General features: G+C 45.4%; 2 protein-coding genes across 4 annotated transcripts in view; one reads left to right on the forward strand and one right to left on the reverse strand.

Moving 5' to 3' along the window:
• Nucleotides 1–13, reverse strand: part of FAM76B (family with sequence similarity 76 member B) — a 15,733-nt gene extending 15,720 nt beyond the window's left edge. Inside the window, exon 1 of the mRNA XM_081950715.1 lies at nt 1–13. This exon is cut by the window's left edge and continues 326 nt beyond it. The gene's annotated coding sequence lies outside the window, so the exon portion shown is untranslated.
• Nucleotides 14–101: 88 nt separating this feature from the next.
• Nucleotides 102–22,554, forward strand: part of CEP57 (centrosomal protein 57) — a 32,769-nt gene continuing 10,316 nt past the window's right edge. The window contains exons 1-9 of one of the 3 annotated variants that reach the window (XR_014175186.1): nt 102–455; nt 9,374–9,530; nt 12,989–13,168; nt 14,305–14,426; nt 14,909–15,025; nt 16,898–16,975; nt 18,342–18,458; nt 19,297–19,377; nt 22,090–22,275. Coding sequence is in view for 2 of the 3 variants with exons in the window: in XM_081950702.1 (XP_081806828.1) it covers nt 117–455; nt 9,374–9,530; nt 12,989–13,168; nt 14,305–14,426; nt 14,909–15,025; nt 16,898–16,975; nt 18,342–18,458; nt 19,297–19,377; nt 22,090–22,316 (1,418 nt within the window). In the remaining variant the exon portion in view is untranslated. Of the gene's footprint in view, nt 456–637; nt 780–9,373; nt 9,531–12,988; nt 13,169–14,304; nt 14,427–14,908; nt 15,026–16,897; nt 16,976–18,341; nt 18,459–19,296; nt 19,378–22,089; nt 22,317–22,554 lie in introns of those variants that run through there. The other 2 variants (XM_081950702.1, XM_081950703.1) reach the window with 2 other exon arrangements.

Below are 22,554 nucleotides of genomic sequence, written 5' to 3' on the forward strand. Positions count from 1 at the left end.
CACAAACACAGGGAGAGCGCGAGCGAAGGAGCGAATGAACGTCTCCGAGAGGCGGGCCCGCATCCTCGGCCAATCCGAGCCGCGCGGCAAGACTTCCTTTCAAACCTCGCTGGCCAATGAGGGGACGGGGCGGAAGGACGCGCGTCGTCGCCGCTGCCGCCCGTCCGCCTCGCGGCGTGACGTCGCGAGCGACCCCCACCAATCAGGAAACCGAACGAGCCCCGGAGCGCGCGCTCTCTCTCATTGGTCCTCCGAGGCGCTCTTCTGAAGTTTGGAGGTTTCGACCGTCTCATGGCTGCGCTTGCGCAGAAAAGAGCGGGGACGCTTCCTGCCTTCTCTTCCTCTCGCTTCTCTGCCAACAACTAGAAAAAACCACTCTTAACCCACGCCGTACTGGCTGTACGATTGATCTCGCTGCTGATACGTTCCCAGGAAATATAGCGCCGAAAATCGAGGTTGGACTTAAGAAGCACCGCCTCTCAGTCCCATCGCCTACTCCTATTGGCTGTTTGTCGCGTCAATCGCCGCCTCCACTGTGTGACGCAAGCGTGCCGTAAGAGGCAACGAGCCGGATGCGTTGGGAGGGGGGGAGGAGGAGAAGAAGAGAAGGAGTCGCGTCGTGGTTGGCCGGTTGCTATGTCACTCAATAGAGCTACCTTGTTGACAGCTGGAAGGGCGGAGGGTGGAGGCGGGAGCGAGGCTGCTGGCCTTAAAGGGACATACACCCGGCACGGCCGCTTTTTTACGACATGGCGGTAGCCGAGGCCCCTGAGCACACGGTGAGCCGGAGGGAGGCGAAGCCGCGTCGGCCCTGCTAGGGACCTTATCTCCAGTGTATGGGGTAGCACTCGAAGGCCGGCCGTCGGAGGCCCGAATGTACCTCCTCGGGGAGGGGGGACAATAATGCGCTCTGCACATGCCCAGAGGCGCGTTTTTCCGTTAGGCTGCTGTCTATATTTCCTAACTTCGGGAGTTTAACCTGTATTTTCTCTCCCTCCATGTAGCATGGAGAGGTGGCTGAGGGGGAGGTATATAGTTAAAATGCGCCTTTATATATAACTATATAAGAACTTTATAATAACTATAACTCTGTATAATAACTCTATAGTTAAAATGTAGTTTATTTGATTGCTTATGCTTGAGATACAGTATTTGTGTGTGTGGGGGAGAAGCTATTAGTAGCCTCAATTTAGATATGAGCATAAAACCATTTAAATAAAATTGAGCTCAATTTCTAAGGGAAAATTTGGCTTTTTTGGGGTGCTGCTTCTAGCCAACAACCTTGGTCTCTCTCTCTCTCTCTCTCTCTCTCTCTCTCTCTCTCTCTCTCTCTCTCTCTCTCTCTCTCTCTCTCTCTCTCTCTCTCTCTCTCTCTCCCTCCCTCCCTCCCTCCCTCCCTCCCTCCCTCCCTCAAGCAAATATAAATACACACAAAGCACCCTTTGCCTGTTGCTGAGAAGGCCCCAAATCAAATTATCTTATTTATCTATCTACGCATGGATTTGTATCTATCTATCTGTATTTATTGTGTGTGTGTGTACGTATGTATAGGATTAATTACAAATCCATGGTCTGTCTATCTATCGTCTATCTATCTATCTATCTATCTATCTATCTATCTATCTATATTATCTATCTATCATCTATCTATCATCTATCTATCTATCTATCTATCTATCTATCTGTCATCTATCTATCATCGGATTTATTTATATTTCCTGAAAAGGTAACAATTTCTTTTGTTGACATGAAGAGTCACACGTTTACCGTATGTCCCAAAGGCGCTTTTTCAAAAAAAGAAAAGTGGACTTTCTTTGTTTTGCTTGAAGACGTTTCGATTCTTATCCAAGAAGCTTCTTCAGTTCTGAAGCTGAACTGAAGAAGTTTCTTGGATGAGAAGTGAAACATCTTCAAGGAAAACCCAAAAAAGTCCGGTTGCCTTTTGAAAAAGTGCCTTTGGGACAACTGTGACCTGGATAACTGAGATTCTTTATACAAGTTTACTATATGTGTATTGTTGTTCCCATCGCAACCTTATGGACAACGTTCCTCCAGGTCTTCCTGTCCTCTACCATCGTCTGGAGTCCATTTAAGCTCACGGGGACTGCTTTGGTGACTCCATCCAGCCACCTCATTCTCTGTCGTCTGCTTCTTCTTTTGCCCTCAATCGTTCCCAGCATTAGGCTCTTCTCCTGTGAGTCCTTCCTTCTCATTAGGTGGCCAAACTATTTGAGTTTCCTCTTCAGGATCTGGCCTTCTAAAGAGCAGTCAGGATTGATCTCCTCTAGGACTGACTGGTTGGATTGCCTTGCAGTCCAAGGGACTCTCAGGACAGCACCATAGTTCAAAGGCCTCAATTCTTTGGCACTCAGCCTTCCTTCTGGTCCAACTTTCACCGCCATACATTGCAACTGGGAAAACCGTAGCCTTGACTATACACACTTTTCTTGGCAGGTCGATGTCTCTGCTTTTTAGAATGCTGTCTAGTTTTGCCATAGCTTTCCTCCCCAGGAGCAAGCGTCTTTTAAGTTCTTGGCTCTAGCTCCCAGCTGCCGTGATCTTGGAGCCCAGGAAAATAAAATAAGTCACAACCTCTATTTCTTCCCCATTTGTTTGCAAGGAATTGAGAGGGCTGGGTTTTAGTTTTCTTAATGTTAAGTTTCAAGCCAACCATAGTACTGTCCTCCTTCACCCACATCAAGAGTCCTTTGGAGAAGGGCGGCATATAAATCCAAATAAACCTAAACCTAAGAGGCTCTTTAATTCCTCTTTACTTTCTGCCATTAGAGCGGTATCCGCATATCTGAGGTTGTTGATATTTCTCCAGGCACTCTTAATTCCATTTTGTGATTCATCCAGCCCCAACTTTTTCATGGTACGTGTATATTTACTGTAATTCTAGAAATTTTAACAACTGCCTGTTATATTAACTCCTATAAGATTGACTTATGCTGGTTTTGTTTTTATTGGGAACAACATTTCTCAGAGAATTTAGCCTCTTCCATTATGTATCTGCTCAAGACTTTGGGTTGTCTATCCACCCTCAAAAGACATGAGGTCTTTTTGGCATCAGGCAACAAAATGTATTTTGTTCCAGCTATTTTTACCATTTTATCTTCTGTTCAATTTAAATTAACCAGCCTACGTAGTATTGTTTTATTTCCTTAGAATTGCCATATCCAGAGTGCAAAAATCCTTGTGATTGGAAGATTACAAAATTTTCTCTCTGTTTGTTATCAGATTTCTGTAGTCCACAATAGTTTTCTCTTATCTTGTTCATTGCATTGCATTGCATTTCCTCTTTTTAAATGGTTTTAGAAATGTGTAATGCTTTTACAACATTTGTAGTCTGTCTGGAGAAGAGCAGTTTAAAAATGTAAATGTTTGTAATGGTTTGTAAAATGTAGTGATTGGGTTATCTCAACATGCAAAGCCGAAAGTAAACAAAAAATATTATGGATTAGAGTACAGTACCGTAATATGTAAATATAGTATTACCACTGGCCTTCAGTTAGTTTCAGATCTTGGCAGGATGTTTCCTATACACTCTTTTGAGTGTTTTGAATCTCTATGTAAGGAAATACTGGTTTCCTCTCTTGCGCAATATTTTTGCAGGAGCTTGCAATTTAAAACATGTAAAAAATAGAAATTTAGACATTGCAGCATTTTTATAATGTTTTAGAAGCATCTTGGGAACTTTTGGGGAGACAGAATAATTCTTCAGTTGCTACTTTACTAAAACCGTATTTAAACATGTTTGGGAATTCCATACAGGATGTTTCTCAAATAATTCTATATAATTTATATATTCAGGGACACATTTTAAAATATATTTAGAGTTGTGTTGAGTTGCTTAGGAATTGGGTGGCCCTAGAAGTCAAAGAGATATTTCTTTCAAATTACATTAAATTCTTACTGACTTATTTTAAAATTTGTGCGCTTGGGGCATTGAACTGACAATTGTATCTTATTATTTTCTTTGCATTGTCTCTAAACTTTTCAGAACTGGAGTGCTTTTGTTGAATACATAATTTTTAGGAGTATCTCCAGTTCACTTGCTATATTATACTTTGCCAGTTTAGAACAGCCCTGAGTGCTCCAAAAGAGTAACTTAATCACAATGTTGCATAGGAACCAGCTGAGAAAGGTATTTCAAATAAACATTTGTCACTTAATCTGGACCCAAGTTGTTCAGGGTGTACAATACAGTAAGCCACAAAAGATTCATATCCCATCCCATGTCACGTGGACTAAACCATTCAGGTAGGATGTGTAAGAGGCAGGAGAGAGAAGAAGAAATGACAAAGCTGCATAACCAGAACCTCCCTTGGCTGGACTGAATCTATTTTAGTCATGCTTACAGCCTCCTTTTGTGGAAGTAAACCAAAGTTGTTGGTTATTTCCAAGCAGACAGGTGGATAATACGGTTTTACATTATAAATATTTTATGCCATGTGTCTTTCAAGAAGCCCAGTGATTGCTTGCTTTGCTTATTTATTGTATCATCTCACCTTTATTTTTTATAAATAAGGTGAGGAACATACCTAAATATTCCTTCTTCCTCCTATTTTATCCACAACAACCCTGTGGAGTGGGATGGGCTGAGTGAGAGGGAGTGGCCCAAAATCACCCTGCTTACTTTCATGCCAAAATGGGACTAGATCTCACAATTTCTAGCCTGGTGCTTTAACCACTAGACCAAACTGGCTGAAATGTTACTCCCTCCTTCATTCCTCATCAGTAAATGCTCAAGAGTATTGAACTGCTCAAGAACAGTATCAGCTGAGCTCACTTACTGTATTTTTCGGAGTATAAGACGCACCAGGTTTTTGAAGAGGCAAATTAAAATAAAAGTTTTTGCACTCTGCAGATCTCCCCCAAACGGCCTGTTTTTTGCAAAAATGGGCCCATTTTTTGTCAAAGGGCATGCTCAGTCTTTAGGAGACTTGTAGAGTGCTCCTGGGGGGCTGGTGGGGTGATAAAAGGAGCAAAAAACAGCCCATTTTTTTTGGAAAAATGGACCCATTTGTTTTTTTAAAAAGGCATGAATAGCCTTCCAGAGTGCTCCTGGGGTGGGGGGATAAGCAAAAAACGCCCCCGCTTTTCGCTCATTTGTGCCCTCCCCAGCCCCCAGGAGCACTCTGGAAGCCTCCTAAAGGCTATGCACGGACATTTTTGCAAAGGGGGCGGGGTTTCAGGAGGCCAAAAATGCTGTATTCAGTGTATAAGACGCACCCAGATTTTCTTTTTTTCACCAGGGAAAAGGGTGCGTCTTATACTCAGAAAAATACGGTAATAAGCTTCATGCTGAATAAGGATTTAATTTCTGGACCACAGTTCAGTTTGCTCTTTATGAGTCATCTACTTTTGCCTTCTTAGAAGAACATTCTTTGTGGCCATCTGACCTGCCAGCGATGAGCCGATTCATTTAAAAAATGGCAGGCATTCTCTCTACTACTACCTTTTTCTTTTTTAGCTGTATTAAACTTGCATTCTGATTTTTCCACTCATTACTGCAGCTAGCTGCTAGTGGAACACCCAAAGATGCTTTTTCAAGAGACGACTGGACTTTTCTATGTTTTTCCTTGAAGACGTTTTGCTTCTCATCCAAGAAACTTCTTCAAAGCTCCTCAGTTCAGCTTCTTGGATGAGAAGTGACACATCTTCAAGGACAAACGAAGAAAGTCCAGCCGTCTCTTGAAAAAGCACCTTTGGGACAACCATGATCTGGATGACTGAGAATCTCCATAGACAATTTAGCTAGTGGAACAGGTAAGTATTATTAGATACTACAATTGGATATTTCGTGAGGTTCGGATATTTCATGATAGTATCTGTTCATAACCTTGCTTTCAACTGCAGTGAATATCTGCTAGTAGAAATTTTTACTTTATTTTAATTTTTGCCCCATTCTCTCCTTGGCTTAGGGCTGTGATGGTGAACCAATGGCACCTGTGCCATAGGTGGCACACAGAGCCATTTCTAAGAGCATGTGAGATGTTGCCTTGCCAGCTCCAACTGATTTTCGGCCTTGATTTTCACCTGTTTTTCGCCCTCCGAAGGCTTCAGGAAAGCCTCCTGAACCCCCCAGAGGGAGAAAAACAGCCCAATGGGCAAACCGGAAGTCTGTTCCTAAACTTCCGGTTTGCATGTTGGGCCATTTTTCGTCCTCCCCGGGCTCCTAGAAAGCCTCTGGAGCCTGGGGAGAGTGAGAAACGGACCAACCTTGCACACTGGAAGTCGGAAAACAGGCTGTTTTCGACTTCCCCAGGCTCCAAGAAAGCCGCGCATACATGCGTGGTGCAGTGGGGGGGGGCATGTGCGCATACGTAGGGGGGAGCGTGCGGGGGGCATTAAATTATGTGGGTAGGCACGCCAGCGCGCATGATAGTGTGCAATTCTCCATCACTGGCTTAGGGTCTGCCATAATGTTTCCCCGTGTCTGAGGAAAGATTGCCGCTATGCTCTCAAGTGGCTGATGTTGGCAAATCTTGTTGAATTAAGATTCTCAGTCATCCTGGTAAGGTCGCCCATAAGTCGAGTCATGGCAACTGGAGTTCTTTTCTTTATTTTAATTTGAAATAGTTCAGTGCTTATCCAATAGATTCTTCAGGCTGAGCCAGTTGGTTGGGGGAACCCCACATATGTCATCCAGGGTGGTTTCATTTCTCACATAACCTGAATGGGCTCATTAGGTGAGCAGATAGAGAGTCATTGGGATCTAAATATTCCAACTGCGAAATCCTTTCCTTAGGTGCCTGGTCTCCCTGGTGAACCTGTGAAGTGGTCTTAAGTCTTGAAAGAGCAGCATTAAAAAATGGGAGATACTGTATTTTTCGGAGTATAAGACGCTCCGAAGTATTAGACACACCTAGCTTTTGGGAGGAAAACAAGGGGGTGGGGGGAAATCTGCCTCTGCCTCCCAGCAACTTGCCTCCTTGCAGCAAACAGCCAGTTTCAGTTTCAGCATAGCCTGATTAGCACAAGCAGCTGATTGTCGGCTGCATCGGCCTCTGTTTCTGGCTGCAGGGCTTGCCATAGCCCCGTGATGGCGAACCTATGGCATGTGTGCCACAGGTGGCACGTGGAGCCCTCTCCGCGGGCACGCGAGCCGTCACCCCAGCTCAGCTCCACTGCGCCTGTGTGCACGCCTCCCGCCGACCAGCTGATTTTCAGGTCTGCCGCACATGCGCAGGAGGCAGGACCCTGGGGGAGACACGAGCACATGCACAGGGAGCATCCCCCGCGCCCCATTTTTGTCCCACGAGGCTCCAGGGAGGCCTGTTAGGCCCGAAATGGGGCAGGGGAGGCGGGACATGTGCAGGGGGCGTGGGGAGCACAGGGGGTGTTGCACACACATGCACTGGGGGGGGTTCAGGCACGCAGGGTGTGTGTGTGTCGCATACGCATTATGGGTGTGGGCATGCACATGTGCGCTTTCGGCACGCGATGACAAAAAGATTAGCCATCACTGCCATAGCCTATTGCCCCCTCCGTGTGCCCCATTTTCGGCCTCAGCGCACCCCATTTTCCGCCTGTTGTGGGTGGCAGGGATTGGAATGGGTGGGAAAATGGGGCGTGCGGAGGCGGCAGTAGGCGGTGGCAATCCCTGCAGCCTGAAACAGCTGTTGGTCAGGAGGCTGATCCAACCGACAATCAGGGTGTGCTGAAGCTGAAAACGGCTGTTTGCTGTTTGCTGCCAGGAGGCAAATTGCTGGGAGGCAGAGGCCAAAGGGTGGGGGTGGGGCGGTTGGGTGGGTGGGCGTACACTTGAGGTATAAGATGCACCCAAATGTTTACCCTCTTTTGGAGGTGTGTGTGTGTGTGTGTGTGTGTGTTTTATAACCTGAAAAATACAGTAAATTGTGCCTGAGGCCTCCATCCCTTTTGAGGGAATCCTTCAATCCTTCACCAGGAAGGTCACGCTTAACAACCCACCTAGGAGAAGGATTTATCAGTTGGGGAACATTTAGGTCCCAATGATTCTCTGCCTACTCACCTAATGAGCCTATTCAGGACAAGTGAGAGCTGAAGCCACTGTGGAGGACACACATGCGGCTCCCCCAACCAACTTGCTCAGATTGAAGAAGCCGCTTAGATAAGTTTGAACAACAGGAAAAAGAAACGAAATCCAGCTGCTATGACTCAACTTCCAGACATCGCCAAATCTTGCAGAAATGCTCAAACATCTTGAGAGTTTCGTTAGTTACAGAATAGAGCTGGGAGAGACCTTGGGGGTCTTCTAGTCCAACCCCCTGCTCAAGCAGGAGACCCTATGCTATTTCAGACAAGCGGCTGCCCAGCCTCTTCTAAAAAACCTGCAGTGATGAAGCACCCACAACTTTTGAAAGCAAGCTTCTTCCCACTGGTTAATTGTTCTCAACTGTTAGGAAGTTTCTCCTTAATCCTAGGTTGCTTCTCTCCTTGATTAGTTTCCATCCATTGTTTCTTGCCTTGCCTGGAGAGTTTGTGAGACTCCATCATTCTCGATTAGCTCTTTAGAGTAGAGCACAAAAATCTTGGAGATTTAAGGCATTTGTGTGTGTGTGAGGGAGAGAGAGGGAGGAGAGGAGAGAAGAGGAGCGAAGCTTAGCTTAGTTTAGCACTGGAAAAGTTATAGACTCTGTTGGAAGAAATGTCCTTCTGGGTTCAGTTCCAAGTAGGGGAAAAGACACTGGAAACAATGGTGGCTGTTTGGAGAGATGGTTTTAATGGTGGAGAGGACCACATGGCTTGATGTCCTGGGGGGAAAAGGGGATCACATGCCTTGAATATCTTGAAGAAAAAAGGGAAGAGATGCTGAGAATCCCTAAGTGTTATACCCTCTCTTGGGCCTTGCCTTGGGGCTTCCTGTTCCTGTGTAAGAAATGTATTCTGATTGGTGGTCAGACTCTCTTTGGGCCATGCAGGGGTAACTCTGTAGGCTGTGTTTTGAGTCCAGGTTTGGTTGAACCTTGCTGGATGGTGAAAGGGCTTTGGGATTCCTATCATGGCTCTGTCTGAAGGAGGTAGATCTTTGTTATGTAGAATAGACTGGCTGAGGCCTTAATGGCCCATTGACAAAGGTGGGGGGGCTGAGTTTCTGCCTCCCTTTTAGGGGAAATATTCCGCCCTTTTAATATTTCCTAAAATATCTCGTTTTCCTAGGAGAGGGGCGGGTGATAACTTGCGCCACTCTCTCTGGCCTGCTGGAGTGTGACAGTAGCTGTTTTAGGGATTGATGATCCTTATCAACTCAACAGTGGTTTCTCCACTCAAACCGTTACAGCCTCCTAAAGATTCAGCTTGTTCTCCTTTCTGTTATGGATGAGTGTGGGATAATATCTCCGTATTTTTCAAGGAGCTCAATCCACCGGTTTTAACTTGCTTTCAGGGCGTTCTTCATGCAAGTCACACGGCGACATCCTACACGGATGGGTTTTCAGCAGCTTCCTTCTCCAAGTACCCCAGGCACAAACCATTCATTAATGCTGACCTATGCCGATCCCCCGCCAAGCCGGTAATTGCCTATCCAGAGAGTAACAGCAAAGGTAATATTTCTCCCCAGAGGAAATGGGCTGTCGGGAACAGTTTTTTTTTTAAACTTTATATGTAATCCCGGTTCCAAACAATATATCATCTTGAAAATGGTATTATCTTTCTAGGCCTTGACACGCACTTCCCTTCTGAAAAAGTACTGTATGAAATTTGAAGAAAGCTGTGTGTTGCTTTGTGACACAAATTAATAAAAATTGTGGGCATTTCGGAAATGCATTCAATAAATTTCACAGGCGCAGAATGGCAGCTTAGTTGTGTTTATCCACCAGAAAAACAGAATAGGCCCCTGGCCGGGTCCCTTCTTTGAGTGCCCTCCTCCTGGCCTCAAATTTGCTTTCTCGATATCTCCTTCCCAAGTCCAAGAAACTGCATAATTTCTGAGCCTTTGAATATTGGGTGTAATTAGAAGTTACAAACAGTTAACACTGTCTCTTCATTCAGCCTGCAACCTCTCTCTTAGGAATGTCTTTGCATGACAGACCTCACGGCTTAAGCATCTGATATTACTGGTCACCTCACTCTTAAGGTCAAGGTCAAGGTTCCCCTCGCACATATGTGCTAGTCATTCCTGACTCTAGGGGGGCGGTGCTAATCTCCGTTTCAAAGCCAAAGAACTAGCGCTGTCCAAAGACGTCTCCGTGGTCATATGGCCGGCATGACTAAACGCCAAAAGCGCACAGGTGCTGTTACCTTCCCACCAAAGGTGGTTCCTATTTTTCTACTTGCATTTTTTACACGCTTTCGAACTGCCAGGTTGGCAGAAGCTGGGACAAGTAACGGGAGCTCACTCCGTTAGGGATTAGAACTGCTGAACTGCCGACATTTCTGATCGACTAGGTCAGGGTCTTAACCATTAGCCACCGCGTACCCTTTGGGGTTAGGTTGGTAAGCAGTTAGGCAAGTTAGTTAGGCAAGTTAGGTTGGAAGTAGTCAAATCTGAGAGGAATAATTTGTGTGGTTTTGGATGGTTTTCATTTTATTATATAGTCCTAGGAGAAGGCAGCCTATTAATTACTGTAAATAATGAATGAATTAGTCTGTCCTAACCTTTGATACTATATTATTGCTGCTTCCTTAATTTCTGTTTTTTTTAATATATACTGTAATATCTTGTCTGATGGAGATGTAATTGCATTTTGATTTGGTCCTAGTAAAGGTCTTAAAAGTTACTATTCTGACCTAGACTTCCCAAGAGCATGAAGCAATTCCTTGTCCCGACAAAAAACCCTTTTATTAATTTCCTGTGAATTCTGCTCATTCACATCCAGCAGAGTCTTTCAAGGGAGGATTTACAGTCACAGACCTTATCTGGCTTGGAGAGCTGACAGGCCGATATCTGCAAAACTTGGCAAGGAGTCTCGGAGAATCAGGAACCAATTATTGAACTAATTTTTCTCCTGCAAACTCCACTCCCCTTTTATTTCCTCTGGGTGGGGCCATTCATCGTCCACCTGTGGCCTTACTCCCAAGTCGATCCCTATAATCTAGCTGTTCCCTTCGCCTGGCCACTGCACATGCGCACACTGGAAACAGGCTCCAGCTGTTCCTCTGCCTCACTGATGTCTGACTCTGAAGGTAGCTGATAACTGGCATACGGCTCTGGCCCCCTCTCTGCCTCTGATAAAAAGCCCTCATCAGAGCCTTCGCCAGACTCCAGGACTGGCCCATGTTCCTCCCCAACCTCCTCACTGTCCGAATCTGCTGCCTGCTCTGCTAGCCGCTGGCGGGCCACAACCGTTCTCTAATCCACCTGCACATCCTTCTATCTTGTCCTGTGATGCCGAGCATATATGGCTCTTTGCCCACTCTTCGCTTTTGTATCGATTGTGAGGTTTGTGTCCGTGTTTCAACGGCGTATGTTCGAGCAGGTAGCACACACGGATCGAAAACTTTTCAGGCATAAAGGGGAGGTTGTTTTTGATTCATTCAGTCATGCCGAAAGAAAGAAATGCTGCTGTTTTCTCTTCCCTCAACAGTCTTGACTGGTATCATATGCCTTAACTGCCCCTTTTGCCATAAAGCCTATAATTTATTTCTTCTCTTCAACTTGCTTTGACGGTTTGCAAGTCGCCATTTAGATGCGTTTCCTGGTCCCTAAGGAAGCAATGCAAATGTTCTACCAGTTATCATTTGCGCTGGAATCTTGTGGGAGTATCACATTTCCGCCTTTCTCTATTTCGAGTGCGTCCCTTGAGGGCCCCGAGTTCCAGGAAGCAGCATGGATTTTTTCATCCTTTACCCATTTGATCTGCTGTGAAGGGAAAGTAGCCTTTGAAATTATAGGTTCCTTACCTGGAAGCACTTGGGAATCTTTGAGCTACAGGTATACCCCAGGACATTAATTGCTTTTCCTTTTGGAGTGGCTGTTGATAACCCAATTAAAATAGGATTATGTAAGTAAGGTTCTCTCTGTTGGAGGCTGTAGAGGGAAAAAAATGCTCCTGCTAATTATCACTGACAATTGCTTCCTTGCAGCACTGCCAGTATGAAGAACTGAAGTCATACTTTGTTTACAGCTCTCTCTGTTCCTCTTTAATTGCAGAGGCTCAGTGGCTGCTCTGGCAATCTTTGTTTGGTATTAACGTTGTTATATTAGAAAGCATGCAACTTTTTTTTTTCTAGGCTGAGAGATGAACTCCCAAAAAGTGGGCAAAAAAGGCTGGAGAAAAGCCGAATTAGAGAAAAATTTAGTATGTGGAATTACATTAAACTGATGAATTAACGTAATTATATCTCTCCAAGTTTTTAATAATTTGTTCGTACTATAAAAGTTGAATGGTTTTAAATCATTTTTTTCGAAAGGGCCTTGTGAAATAAGTGAGACAAATGTGAAAAATGTGCTTTATCCCAGGCCAGTGTTTTTCACTCAACCTGGCAATTCTAAAATGTGGGGATTTCAAATCCCAGAATTCCCAAGCCTGTATTTTTCATAGTTGAATACTGTCCTTAACTTTTAGTTTTTGCTCTTAAGTCCCTCATCGTCACCACCTGTATCCTACCCACTTGCTAACTGATGGATTTACAGTATTACTTGGAGTATAAGACACACTCCCCCTCCCCAAAGAGGGTGAAAATTTGGGTGCATCTTATACACCAAATGTAGCCCCGCCTGCCCCCATCCTTTGGCATCTGCCTCCCAGCAATTTGCCTTCTTGCAGCAAACAGCAAACAGCCAGTTTCAGCTGGTCTCCCAACCATCAGCTGTTTCAGGCTGCAGGGATTGCCATTGCCTATTGCCACCTATTCCCGCCTGAAACAGCTGATCATTGGAAGGCCCACTGAAATTGAAACTGAAATGTGCTGTTTGCTGCAAGGAGGCAAATTGCTGGGAGGCAGATCCCCCCCCCCACTTGTTTTCCTCCCCAAAAGCTAGGTGGGTCCTCCCCAAAAGCTAGGTGACTCCGGAGCATCTTATACTCCGAAAAATACAGTAATGTAATTTATCCACCAGCTATATTCTCAGCTCTGAAGAACCTGCAGGAGAAAATACGTCGGCTGGAGCTAGAAAGGACCCAAGCGGAAGAGAACGTGAAAAGCCTGACCAGGGAGACCTCAGATTACAAGAAAGTTCTAAGTGAGCAGTTGCTGGAAAAAGAACAATCGAAATTGCAAGTGTTCAAGAAAAATGACGGTAAACAGACACATCTTCTTTGCTTGTCCACATTTAGAATGGTTTACATGTACAAGGACAGGTATTAAACGAGGCACGGGCATTTCCAGAAGTCATTTGCTGCAACTCTCCCAATTTTGGTTGCAATTGGCATGCCTAACAACCCTGTCCTTGACTTTTAGTTTTTGCTCTTAAGTCCCTCATCGTCACCACCTGTATCCTTACCCACTTGCCAACTGATGGATTTACCGTATTTCTTGGAGTACAAGACACACTTCTCCCCCTGGGAAAATATTGAGAATTACTACGACGAAAATATACTGTTCAGGAGAGCTGCAGCTAGAATGGACTGTTCTCTGATTGTATAGCCACAGCACCTTCTGGAACTAGAATGTGTAGCCCAGTTCCAAAAGCAGCCTAGCTACCATGATACCCAGTTGTGCCATGGTTGCTAAAGAACTGGTAGACCTCCCCATCAGGTTGCCATTAATCAGCCTTTGGCCAAGGCAAATATTTGATCCGGTTCGGCAGCACTGTGATCTCTACCCTTCTGTTCCACCCTGAGCTTGGCTGGTCTGAGCACCTTGGGTAGTAGATGTAAAGTAGCAAAGGTCGGCTAGATATCCCTGGATGCATACTTCTTGTTTTTGACACATCACTGGATGTTTGAGTTGAGAGTGGTGCAGTGCCGTGGCCTGGAGTTGGAGCTCTCGCCTCACAGTCAGGAGGCTTTGAGTTCAATCCTAAGTAGAAGCAGATATTTCTCTCTCTGGGCACCATGAGAATATATTTGCTGAACAAAGCTCTGCATTGGCGACAGGAAGGGCATCTGGCCATTAAAACACTCTGCTAGCTTCTTTCTGTCGCCTGGACTCCACCCCACAAGGGATTATGGGGGTAGTTAAATGATGATGATGATTGGATGTTCGAATTGGATTTTCCTCCTGCTCTTTTCACGTACTGGCTTCAAAGAGCCAATTCTGTAGCTAAAATGCAGCCATTGGAACAGTCTTGTTGAGGCCCATTCAGTGTTGGTTCTGGACCTCCTTGTCCCTTTGTTTGAAAACAGTAACTTTTAAAGAGAAGGTTTGCAGCAACCAATTGATCTGCTTCATGTTAGTTTTCTTCTCTCTTCTCTTTTGCTGCACTGCCTCCAGAGTTGGCAACACAACTGACAGCAGCCGAGACTCGCTGTGTACTTCTGGAGAAACAGCTGGAATACATGAAGGAAATGATAGCGCAGGCAGAACTTGAAAAGACGACCGTCCTGGAGAAACAGGTACCTGGGCTTTTTCAGTTCTAGTGATAAGAGTTTGTGTTTGGTCTAGTGCCCTGATGGCGAGCTCTTTGCAGGCACGCGAGCTTTAACCCAGCTGAGCTCCCCTGCGCATGCGCGCATGCCTCCTGCCAGCCAGCTGCTTTTCGGGTCTCTGCTGCACAGGAGGGAGACCCGTGCACATGCATGGGGGGTGGGCGGGTCACGTGTGCATGCATCAGGGTGGGTGGGGGTCATGCACGGGCAGGGAGTGCGGTGTTGCCCCCCCCTCCCCATGCCCCATTTTTGGTTTCAGGAGCCTTCAGGGAGGCCTGCTAGGCCCAAAACAGGGCACGGGAGGGTTGCGCGCATGCATGGAGAGCGCAGAGCGGGGTATGTGCCCCCCTTTTGTGACTTCAAGTAACATGATGCAATTTAACGGGGCCACCTCTTTCTTCTCCACAACACACAGAAGTGTTTAGTTTTCCTCCTCTCTTTTTTTCCAGGCCACCTTGGAAAAGGAGAAGTTCGTTGATCATTCCCACGTGAAGTCCAAGTTGGAGAGGTTGGATCTGCTTGAGAAAGAATACACGCGGCTGACTTCAATGCAGTCTCATGCGGAGGTGAGATCCCGGGTTATGTTCATTGGGTATTGCAAGATCAGTACTAATGTAATCCTCCGCTTTTTATCAAATGTTCAGTTTTGGTAATAGAATTCGGTATATCGGCCTTCTCAAGCTAGGCACCCACAAGATGTACTGAGTAACTTAGAATTCTCCATCTAACCAATTCAGTGCGGAGAATTGTGGGAGTTTACAACTATACATATCACGACAGTTCTATAGACTTAAAAAAAAACCCAATACAAGCTAAGAAACACATAAAGTGGACAAGTGCAGAGAAAAATAAAAAATAAAGATACCGTATTTTTCAGAGTATAAGACGCACCTTAGGTTTTGGGGAGGAAAATAAGAAAAAAAAGGTTTAGAAACTTTATTATTTGAGTTTTATTTAGAATATGTCACAAAGGTGTAATGTTATTAGAGGATTTTTGAAATAGCTAATGAATGCCATTATGTGGTTGTATCTTTAAGTATGAATGATTTGAGGTAAAAGCATGTTCAAATAATTGTAGTCAAATGAGAATTGTGGTACATTGATAGTAAGATATACAAAGATTTTTGATTTAAAGTGTATAATCTAATATGAACTATAAGTAATGACTGTGGAAGAAATGCACAAAAGTTATCTGTAACCAATCGACACGCTTTCTATAAGACGTAATGAAGGATGATTCTTTTTTTGTGTTTTTGTTTAATTCAAATGAAAAAAAAAGAAAAAAAAAAGAAATTCTCCCTCTGCCTACCAGCATCCATCAGTATTCATCTGCCTAGCGTCTTTAGCGAACAGCCGGGTCAGCTTCAGCACCTTAGCCTGATTCAGCACGAACAGCTGATTGGCGGGTGGATCGGCCTCCCGGAATACCCCCAATCAGCTGTTCCCAGAGGTGAACTTTAGCAACAGGTTTGCTGGTTGTGAGCACATGTGCGCACACACTCACTATACTCGCATGCGCCTCATTGGGGCAGATATGCAGCTTCAAATACGCAGCTGATCATTGCAGGGCGCTCCAATGAGTGCAGCAGGCGAAGCGCAGAACTGGTCCGAGAAGGCAGAAGCTGTTCCCGGTTGCCATTTTGGCCTCTGTGCTTTGCTTTTTCACCCTCCGAAAGCTCCATTTGAGAGGCCGGGTTTGCAGCCTCCAAAAGCTCCGTTTGAGAGGACGCACAGAGGCCGAAGGGTGAGGGCTGGTGAGTGGGCAGTGCTACATTCGCTGGATAAGGTGCATCCACATTTTACCTTATTTTGGTGGTGGTGGTGGGGGAAGTATGTCTTATACGAAAAATACAGTATATAAAGAAATAACTTTCCCCTTCATCAAGATAGGTACAAACCACGTCAGTAACTGTCACTACCTCTGACATTTTAACAAAATACTTTTTCTTCCCATATCTCATCTCTTATCTGCAAACAAATTATTAACTAAAGAACCTGGTTGGGCAGTGGGGAATAGCTCCAAGGCTTGCAGGGTCCCTAAGAGGTGTGGAGAAGCAGAGCACGGGGTGTCCCAGAGGTGAGGGGTTGAGAAGGGCAGGGCAGGCAGGCCTGGGCCTGTGCTAGGCCTCCCCCATCTCTGAGACACCCTATCCTCCGCTTGATAACCAGCATAACCTGCTTAACTGCATCGGGGAAAGTAGGGATAGAGGGGGTCATTAAAAGAAGCAATCATGTGGTTGCCTCGCTTAATGACCGTCATGACTGGTGACCAAGTCATAGTTCCATTACACTTGTCTCTTTTCAAGGGCTACGTGTTCTACTTTTCTTAAAGGGAAGTCGGTCAAATTATGATTTGAATCGGCCACACGGCATCCCCATCCAGGGCGGCATAGTAACATTTGGCCTGAGATTGTCCTGCTTTAAATGTTTTTAAACAGAAAAAAATGAAAGAGTTGGAAGAGAAGCTCCAGGAGGAAGAACGTGCTCGGAAGCTGGTGCAGGAAAAAGCTGCCGAGGTAAATCCTCTTCCCCGGGACTCTTGTCTGTCAGTGAGATACCTCCTTCCTTCGTTGAGGAAGGGATCATGAGGTAGTGGGGAGGTTGTGCATTGTTTCAGGAACTATCACTAAATTATCCACTTCACACAAGATTTTAAGTGCCTGAACTACCAGGCCAGCAAGGAGGATCTGATGCTTTGTTTGGAAAACAGCAAGCCCAGAGTCATAGGAACAATTGCAAAGTTAAAAGGCAGAGAGATTTAAAGCTACGATTCCTTCACATTGGGTCATAAAACAGTTCAGTAGTTACATTCTAGGTCCGTGATGGCGAACCTATGGCCGCGTGCCAGAGGTAACACGCAGAGCCCTCTGTGGGCACATGCACCCTTGCCAGCTCCTCTTCTGGTTTCCGGAGTGCACATGCGCGCAGGGCAGCTGGTCTTCAGACCAAAAACGTCCCCCCAAACATCCTGAAAACGTCCTGAAAAACAGGACAAAAAATAGGCATGTGTGCACCGGCCAGCTGGTCTTTGGGTTTGCGGTGCTCCGGCACCTGTGCATGCATGCACATTCTGGTTTGGGCATTTGGTGCAGAAAAGGTTCACCATCACTGTTCTAGGTGAATTAATTGTTGTGCTTAACCATAAACTACAAAAAGGGGGATCATAACAACATATCAAACTGGAAAAAGGAGTTCCTGCAGATGTTACTCTGCTAATCATTGCCGACTATAGGGGACGGTGCTCATCTCCATTTCAAAGCCATTAAGCTGTCCGAAGACATTTCCGTGATCATATGGCTAGCATGATGTCATGGAGCGCTGTTGCTTTCCCACCAAAGTGGTACTGATGTATCTACTTGCGTCTGCATGCTTTTGAACTGCTAGTCTGGTAGGAGCTGGTGCGAGGAAGGGAGCTCACCCTGTTGCGTGATGCTTGGGTCTCGAACCTGGGCTGCCGACTTTTCAACCAACAAGCCTAGTGTCTTAAGCCACTGAGCCATCACCCTGCCCTGTTAATCTAGAAACATAGTATAATGTTGTTTTCAGAGGTCCAACCAATCCCATTGCTCCCAAATTTCTGCTACCATTTGGGAAAATCAAGACTAAATGATAATAAACTAGAGAAAATCCAACTCTCCAATGACCTAAAAAGCAACAAAAAAGTGTCAACCTTTCTCTTTCCTCCCTCCCTCTTCCTCAGCTGAGGTCCCAAATGCTTGATTTGGAGAAAAATCCTTTTGGAATTCAATTTCTGTAGAATCCCACTTTTAGGGAACCCAAATTGGCAAGCCAACGAAGGGCTCATTTCTGGATTGGTTCATCACCAAGTGTCAGGTTCTGTTACTGTGATAAAATAAAATAATTCCCAGTTTCCCTTGGCAGCTTCAGACAGGACTGGAGACAAATAGAAGGTTGCTTCAGGCCCAGACCCTGCCAGCACCAGTCTTGATGCCTTCGAAACCCAAAAAGATGAAAAAAAAATCAAAGCAGCTGGAGAAGGTAGGTAGAGGCTACCTGTTTGCGATCTTATAAATAGTTGCTCAGGAATCTTAGGAAAGCGAGTAGGATTGACTTCTTGGTAACATTCTGAAGAGGCAAATAAATAAATAAAAATTGGCACTCCGCGCCTGTTTTTCGCGAAAACGGGCCCGTTTTTTTGTCAAAAAAAAGGACATGCATAGCCTTTAGGAGGCTTATAGAGTAATTCCTGTGGGCCGTGCGGGGCAAAAACAAGCAGAAAATGGCCCGTTTCTTGCTCATTTTTGCCCTCCCCAGTCCCCAGCAGCACTCTGGAAGCCTCCTAAAGGCTATGCATGGCCATTTTTGCAAGGGGGGGGGGGGTTTCGGGAAGCCAAAAATGCTGTATTTAGTGTATAAGATGCACCCAGCTTTTCACCCTCTTTTGAGGGAAAAAGGTGTGTCTTATACTCCAAAAAATACGGTATATCTGCCTGCCTGCCTGCCTGCCTGCCTGCCTACCTACCTACCTAAAAACGGGTCTGTGTGTGTGTGTTCCAGCGTAACTCTGAAATGCCTCGAGCAATTTCAACCAAACTTGGTACACAGATGACTTACTCTCTGGAAACAAATACCGTGTGTGTGGGGGTGTATACACCCCTTGGGGTGTATGTTCTGTTAAGAAATCTCTTGTTTCACAAAGTTTTTAAGAAGCAGCAGTGGTTTCTGCTACGTTATTGGTTTGCTCTCAAGCCTTTAATACAAGTACGAGAGACCTGAATGGTCTCATTTAATGACCAGCCGTACGAATTTCCTTTAAACAAAAATTGAACGTGGCACAATTCCTTCTCTTGAAAAAGCTTTCTCCTCTCTCCCTCAGAATGACTCGGGAATGACCCACTTCCACTCTCAGCCCCACTACAGGCTACGACTGGGCGATGTGCCGTTTGTTGCTGGGAAGGTAAAGAAGGATTATTTTCAGGGCCTCGGTCACTTGGTGCTGTCATCGCAAACAGTGGACAAAGTGGAGCTGGTTTCATTTAAATTCCTGTACTCATCCCAGAAGTATCGTAGTAGCTATTCTTGGAAGAGAAGGTAGAATGAAACGGGTCTCTGTTCTGAGCTTAGTTCTGAATTAAGAATGCTGCTCCTGCTGGTCATGGATGCAAAAACCTCCATTGTACACAAATGAGAGATTTCAATAGGCTTTTTGTTGGTTGGGAGACTAGAAGTTCTCCAGAAGTCACTGAGCTGTGTAATTTGTGGCATTCCTCATTGGCCATGCTTGGTTTCAAGGCTTCTGGCTATGGACAGAGAAGGTCCAGAAAGCAACGGGGAGAAAAAGAGGAGGTTACAAGAGAGGAAGAGATTGAAAAAAGGGGCTGAAAAGTGAGAAAGGATAGAGTCCTCAACCAGCTAGCCTGCAGTCCTCCACAGATTACTGGAAGGATAACAGAATCATGGCGTTGAAAGAGAACTTGGAGGTCTTCTAGTCCGCCCCCCTGCTCAGGCAGGAAACTCTATACCAGTGATGGCAAACCTTTTTGAAACCGAGTGCCCAAACTGCAAATGTGCGCATGTCCAAACTGAAAGGTGTGCGCACATGGATGCTAAATTGTACGCGCATGTGTCGGCATGCATATATGCGCAGCAGAGTCCCAAAGACCAGCTGGCCGCAGGGAGGTGGGGCATCCCAACACCGGCAGCGCAGCAAGAGGTGAGATCTTTTTCTTTCATGAGCTTCTGTTTCATCGTTTGCAGGGAAACAGAAGCTCACAAAAGAAACGCCACAAAAAGAAACGCTACGAAAGAAACACCTGACCTGGGGCAGTGGTGCGCGTGCCAGCAGAGAGGGCTCTGCATGCCTCCTCTGGCACGCATGCCATAGGTTCGCCACCACGCCATCCAAACCATTTCAGACAAATGGTTGTCCAATCTTTTTAAAACTTCCAGGGTTGGAACTTTCACAACTTATCAATAAAGTAGAATATTTGTAGCTCAGGATGGGATATTGGGGAGGGGGGGTGTCCTTAATACTCTCTGAGCACTGATGATATTATCTAGTTTGGGCAACGAAACATCTGCAAGAAAACAGCCATGTTCAGAGAGCACCAAGGAGCCCTAAAGGTAAAGGTTCCCCTCGCACATATGTGCTAGTCGTTCCCGACTCTAGTGCTCGTTTCCATTTCAAAGCAAAAGAGCCAGCACTTTCTAAAGACATCTCTGTGGTGTTGTGCCCGGCATGACTAAACGGCAAAGGGGCACAGAACGCTGTTAACTTCCCACCAAAGGTGGTCCCTATTTTTCCACTTTCATTTTTTACGTGCTTTCGAATTGCTAGGTTGGCAGACGCTGGGACAAGTAACGGGAGCTCACTCCGTTACGCGGCGCTAAGGATTTGAACCGCCCAACTGCCGACCTTTCTGATTGACAAGCTCAGCGTCTTAACCACTGAAGCCACCGCATCCCTAATCCAACCTTAATCAGGTCCTCTCTTTATTTTAATGATTCTATTCCTCCTGTCCATGGTGCCATCAGACACAAAACTGAGCAAAAGGCAGAACTGTTCCTAAAACAGACCAGAAAGGACATGATTCAGTTTTTATAGAATTCAGAAATTTGTGAAAATGGTGGCTAAAGCAGGATATTGACCTCAGGGCTGCAGAGAGTTTTGACTGACACATGAAAGGGTTGCAGTCCAAACTAAGTGGTGCCTTTTTAATATTTCCTCTTTTTGGGAGGATTTGTTAGTATTGGCAAAATTCCATCCTCAAAAATGATGGTCACCTTATCCTGGTGCAAAGGCAATGCCATTCATTTCTCTTTAAAGCATTGCCGTTTTAAAGAAATTGCCGTAAAAATAGGGTCCAAATATGTGAGAACTTCACCCATTTGAGATTTTATGATGGAGTAAAATGAACATCCTTGCTGTTCTCTGAGCTTTCGTTGTTTTCTTGCAGAAGCTGTCTTACCCAACTAGGTAGCATCATCAGTGCTACTAATACATATATATTTGTATAAAAATATTCTCTTTTAAAGTTAACATTGTTAGCATGTATTGTTGTTTTTGTCCCAAAGGTGCTTTTTCTTCAAGAGGCAACTGGACTTCTAAGGTTTTATCCTTGAAGATGTTTCGCTTCTCATCCAAGAAGCTTCTTCAGCTCTGACTGGATGGTGGGGAATGGAAGGATTTATACTGCTTGTAGACAGCTGGTCATTTGCATCCTTTTAGAAAGCCGTTGAGGCCACTTGGAGGTTTATCTATGTCCTCAGAGATCACCTGAGTAGTGCAAATGGGCGTGGAACCTTCTTGGAAGTGCTGACAGGACTGTGAAGTTCAAATAGGCTCCCCATCCATTTGCACTAATCAGGGGACCCTGAGAACACAAATAAACCTCCAAGTGGGCTCAACGACGCTCTAAAAAGAATGCAAATGACAGGCTGTCTGCAAGAAGTATATTTCCTTCCATTCCCCATCATCCAGTCAGATGCTTCTTGGATGAGAAGCTAAACGTCTTTGAAGAAAAAAAAGAAAGTCCAGTTGCCTCTTGCAAAAGCACCTTTTGGATAACCGTGAACTGGATGAGACTGAGAATCCCTATAGACATTTATCACTGTGCTTGTTCCTCTCTATCCTTAATCTTGGTGCTCTCCCTTTGTGCTGTCTCTTCAGTCTACCAGCCCAAGCCACTCGGTCACGGCCAATGTGCAGCATGTGCTCCACCTCATGAAGCAGCATTCGAAAGCCCTCTGCAACAGCCGCGTGGTCAGCGAAGCCCCGATGAGTAAGCCGATAAGCAGGGGCAGGAGAGCATCTACGTCTTCCCTTTCTTCCACCTCCCAAGGAGATCTTTCTGAGGTGCTTCTGACCTTACAAGATGAGCTCGGGCAAATGAGTTTGTGAGTCAAAACCCTTGTGCAAATGTTCACCTCGTGACCCCCTTTTTCTGATCATGACTTTTATTTTGTTAGACGGTGGTCCAGCAGGCACGACAACCACTTTAAAAGTTTTTTGCAATCCTATTTATAGAGGTGGGTGGAGTTGGATTCCAAGTAGACTCTAGAAAGAGTGCAGAGAAGAGCAACAAAGAGGATTAGGGGACTGGGGACTAAAATATATGAAGAACGGTTGCAGGAA

This window comes from Natrix helvetica (assembly GCF_964273705.1).
Source record: "Natrix helvetica genome assembly, chromosome: 4".
Taxonomy (NCBI): domain Eukaryota; kingdom Metazoa; phylum Chordata; class Lepidosauria; order Squamata; family Natricidae; genus Natrix; species Natrix helvetica.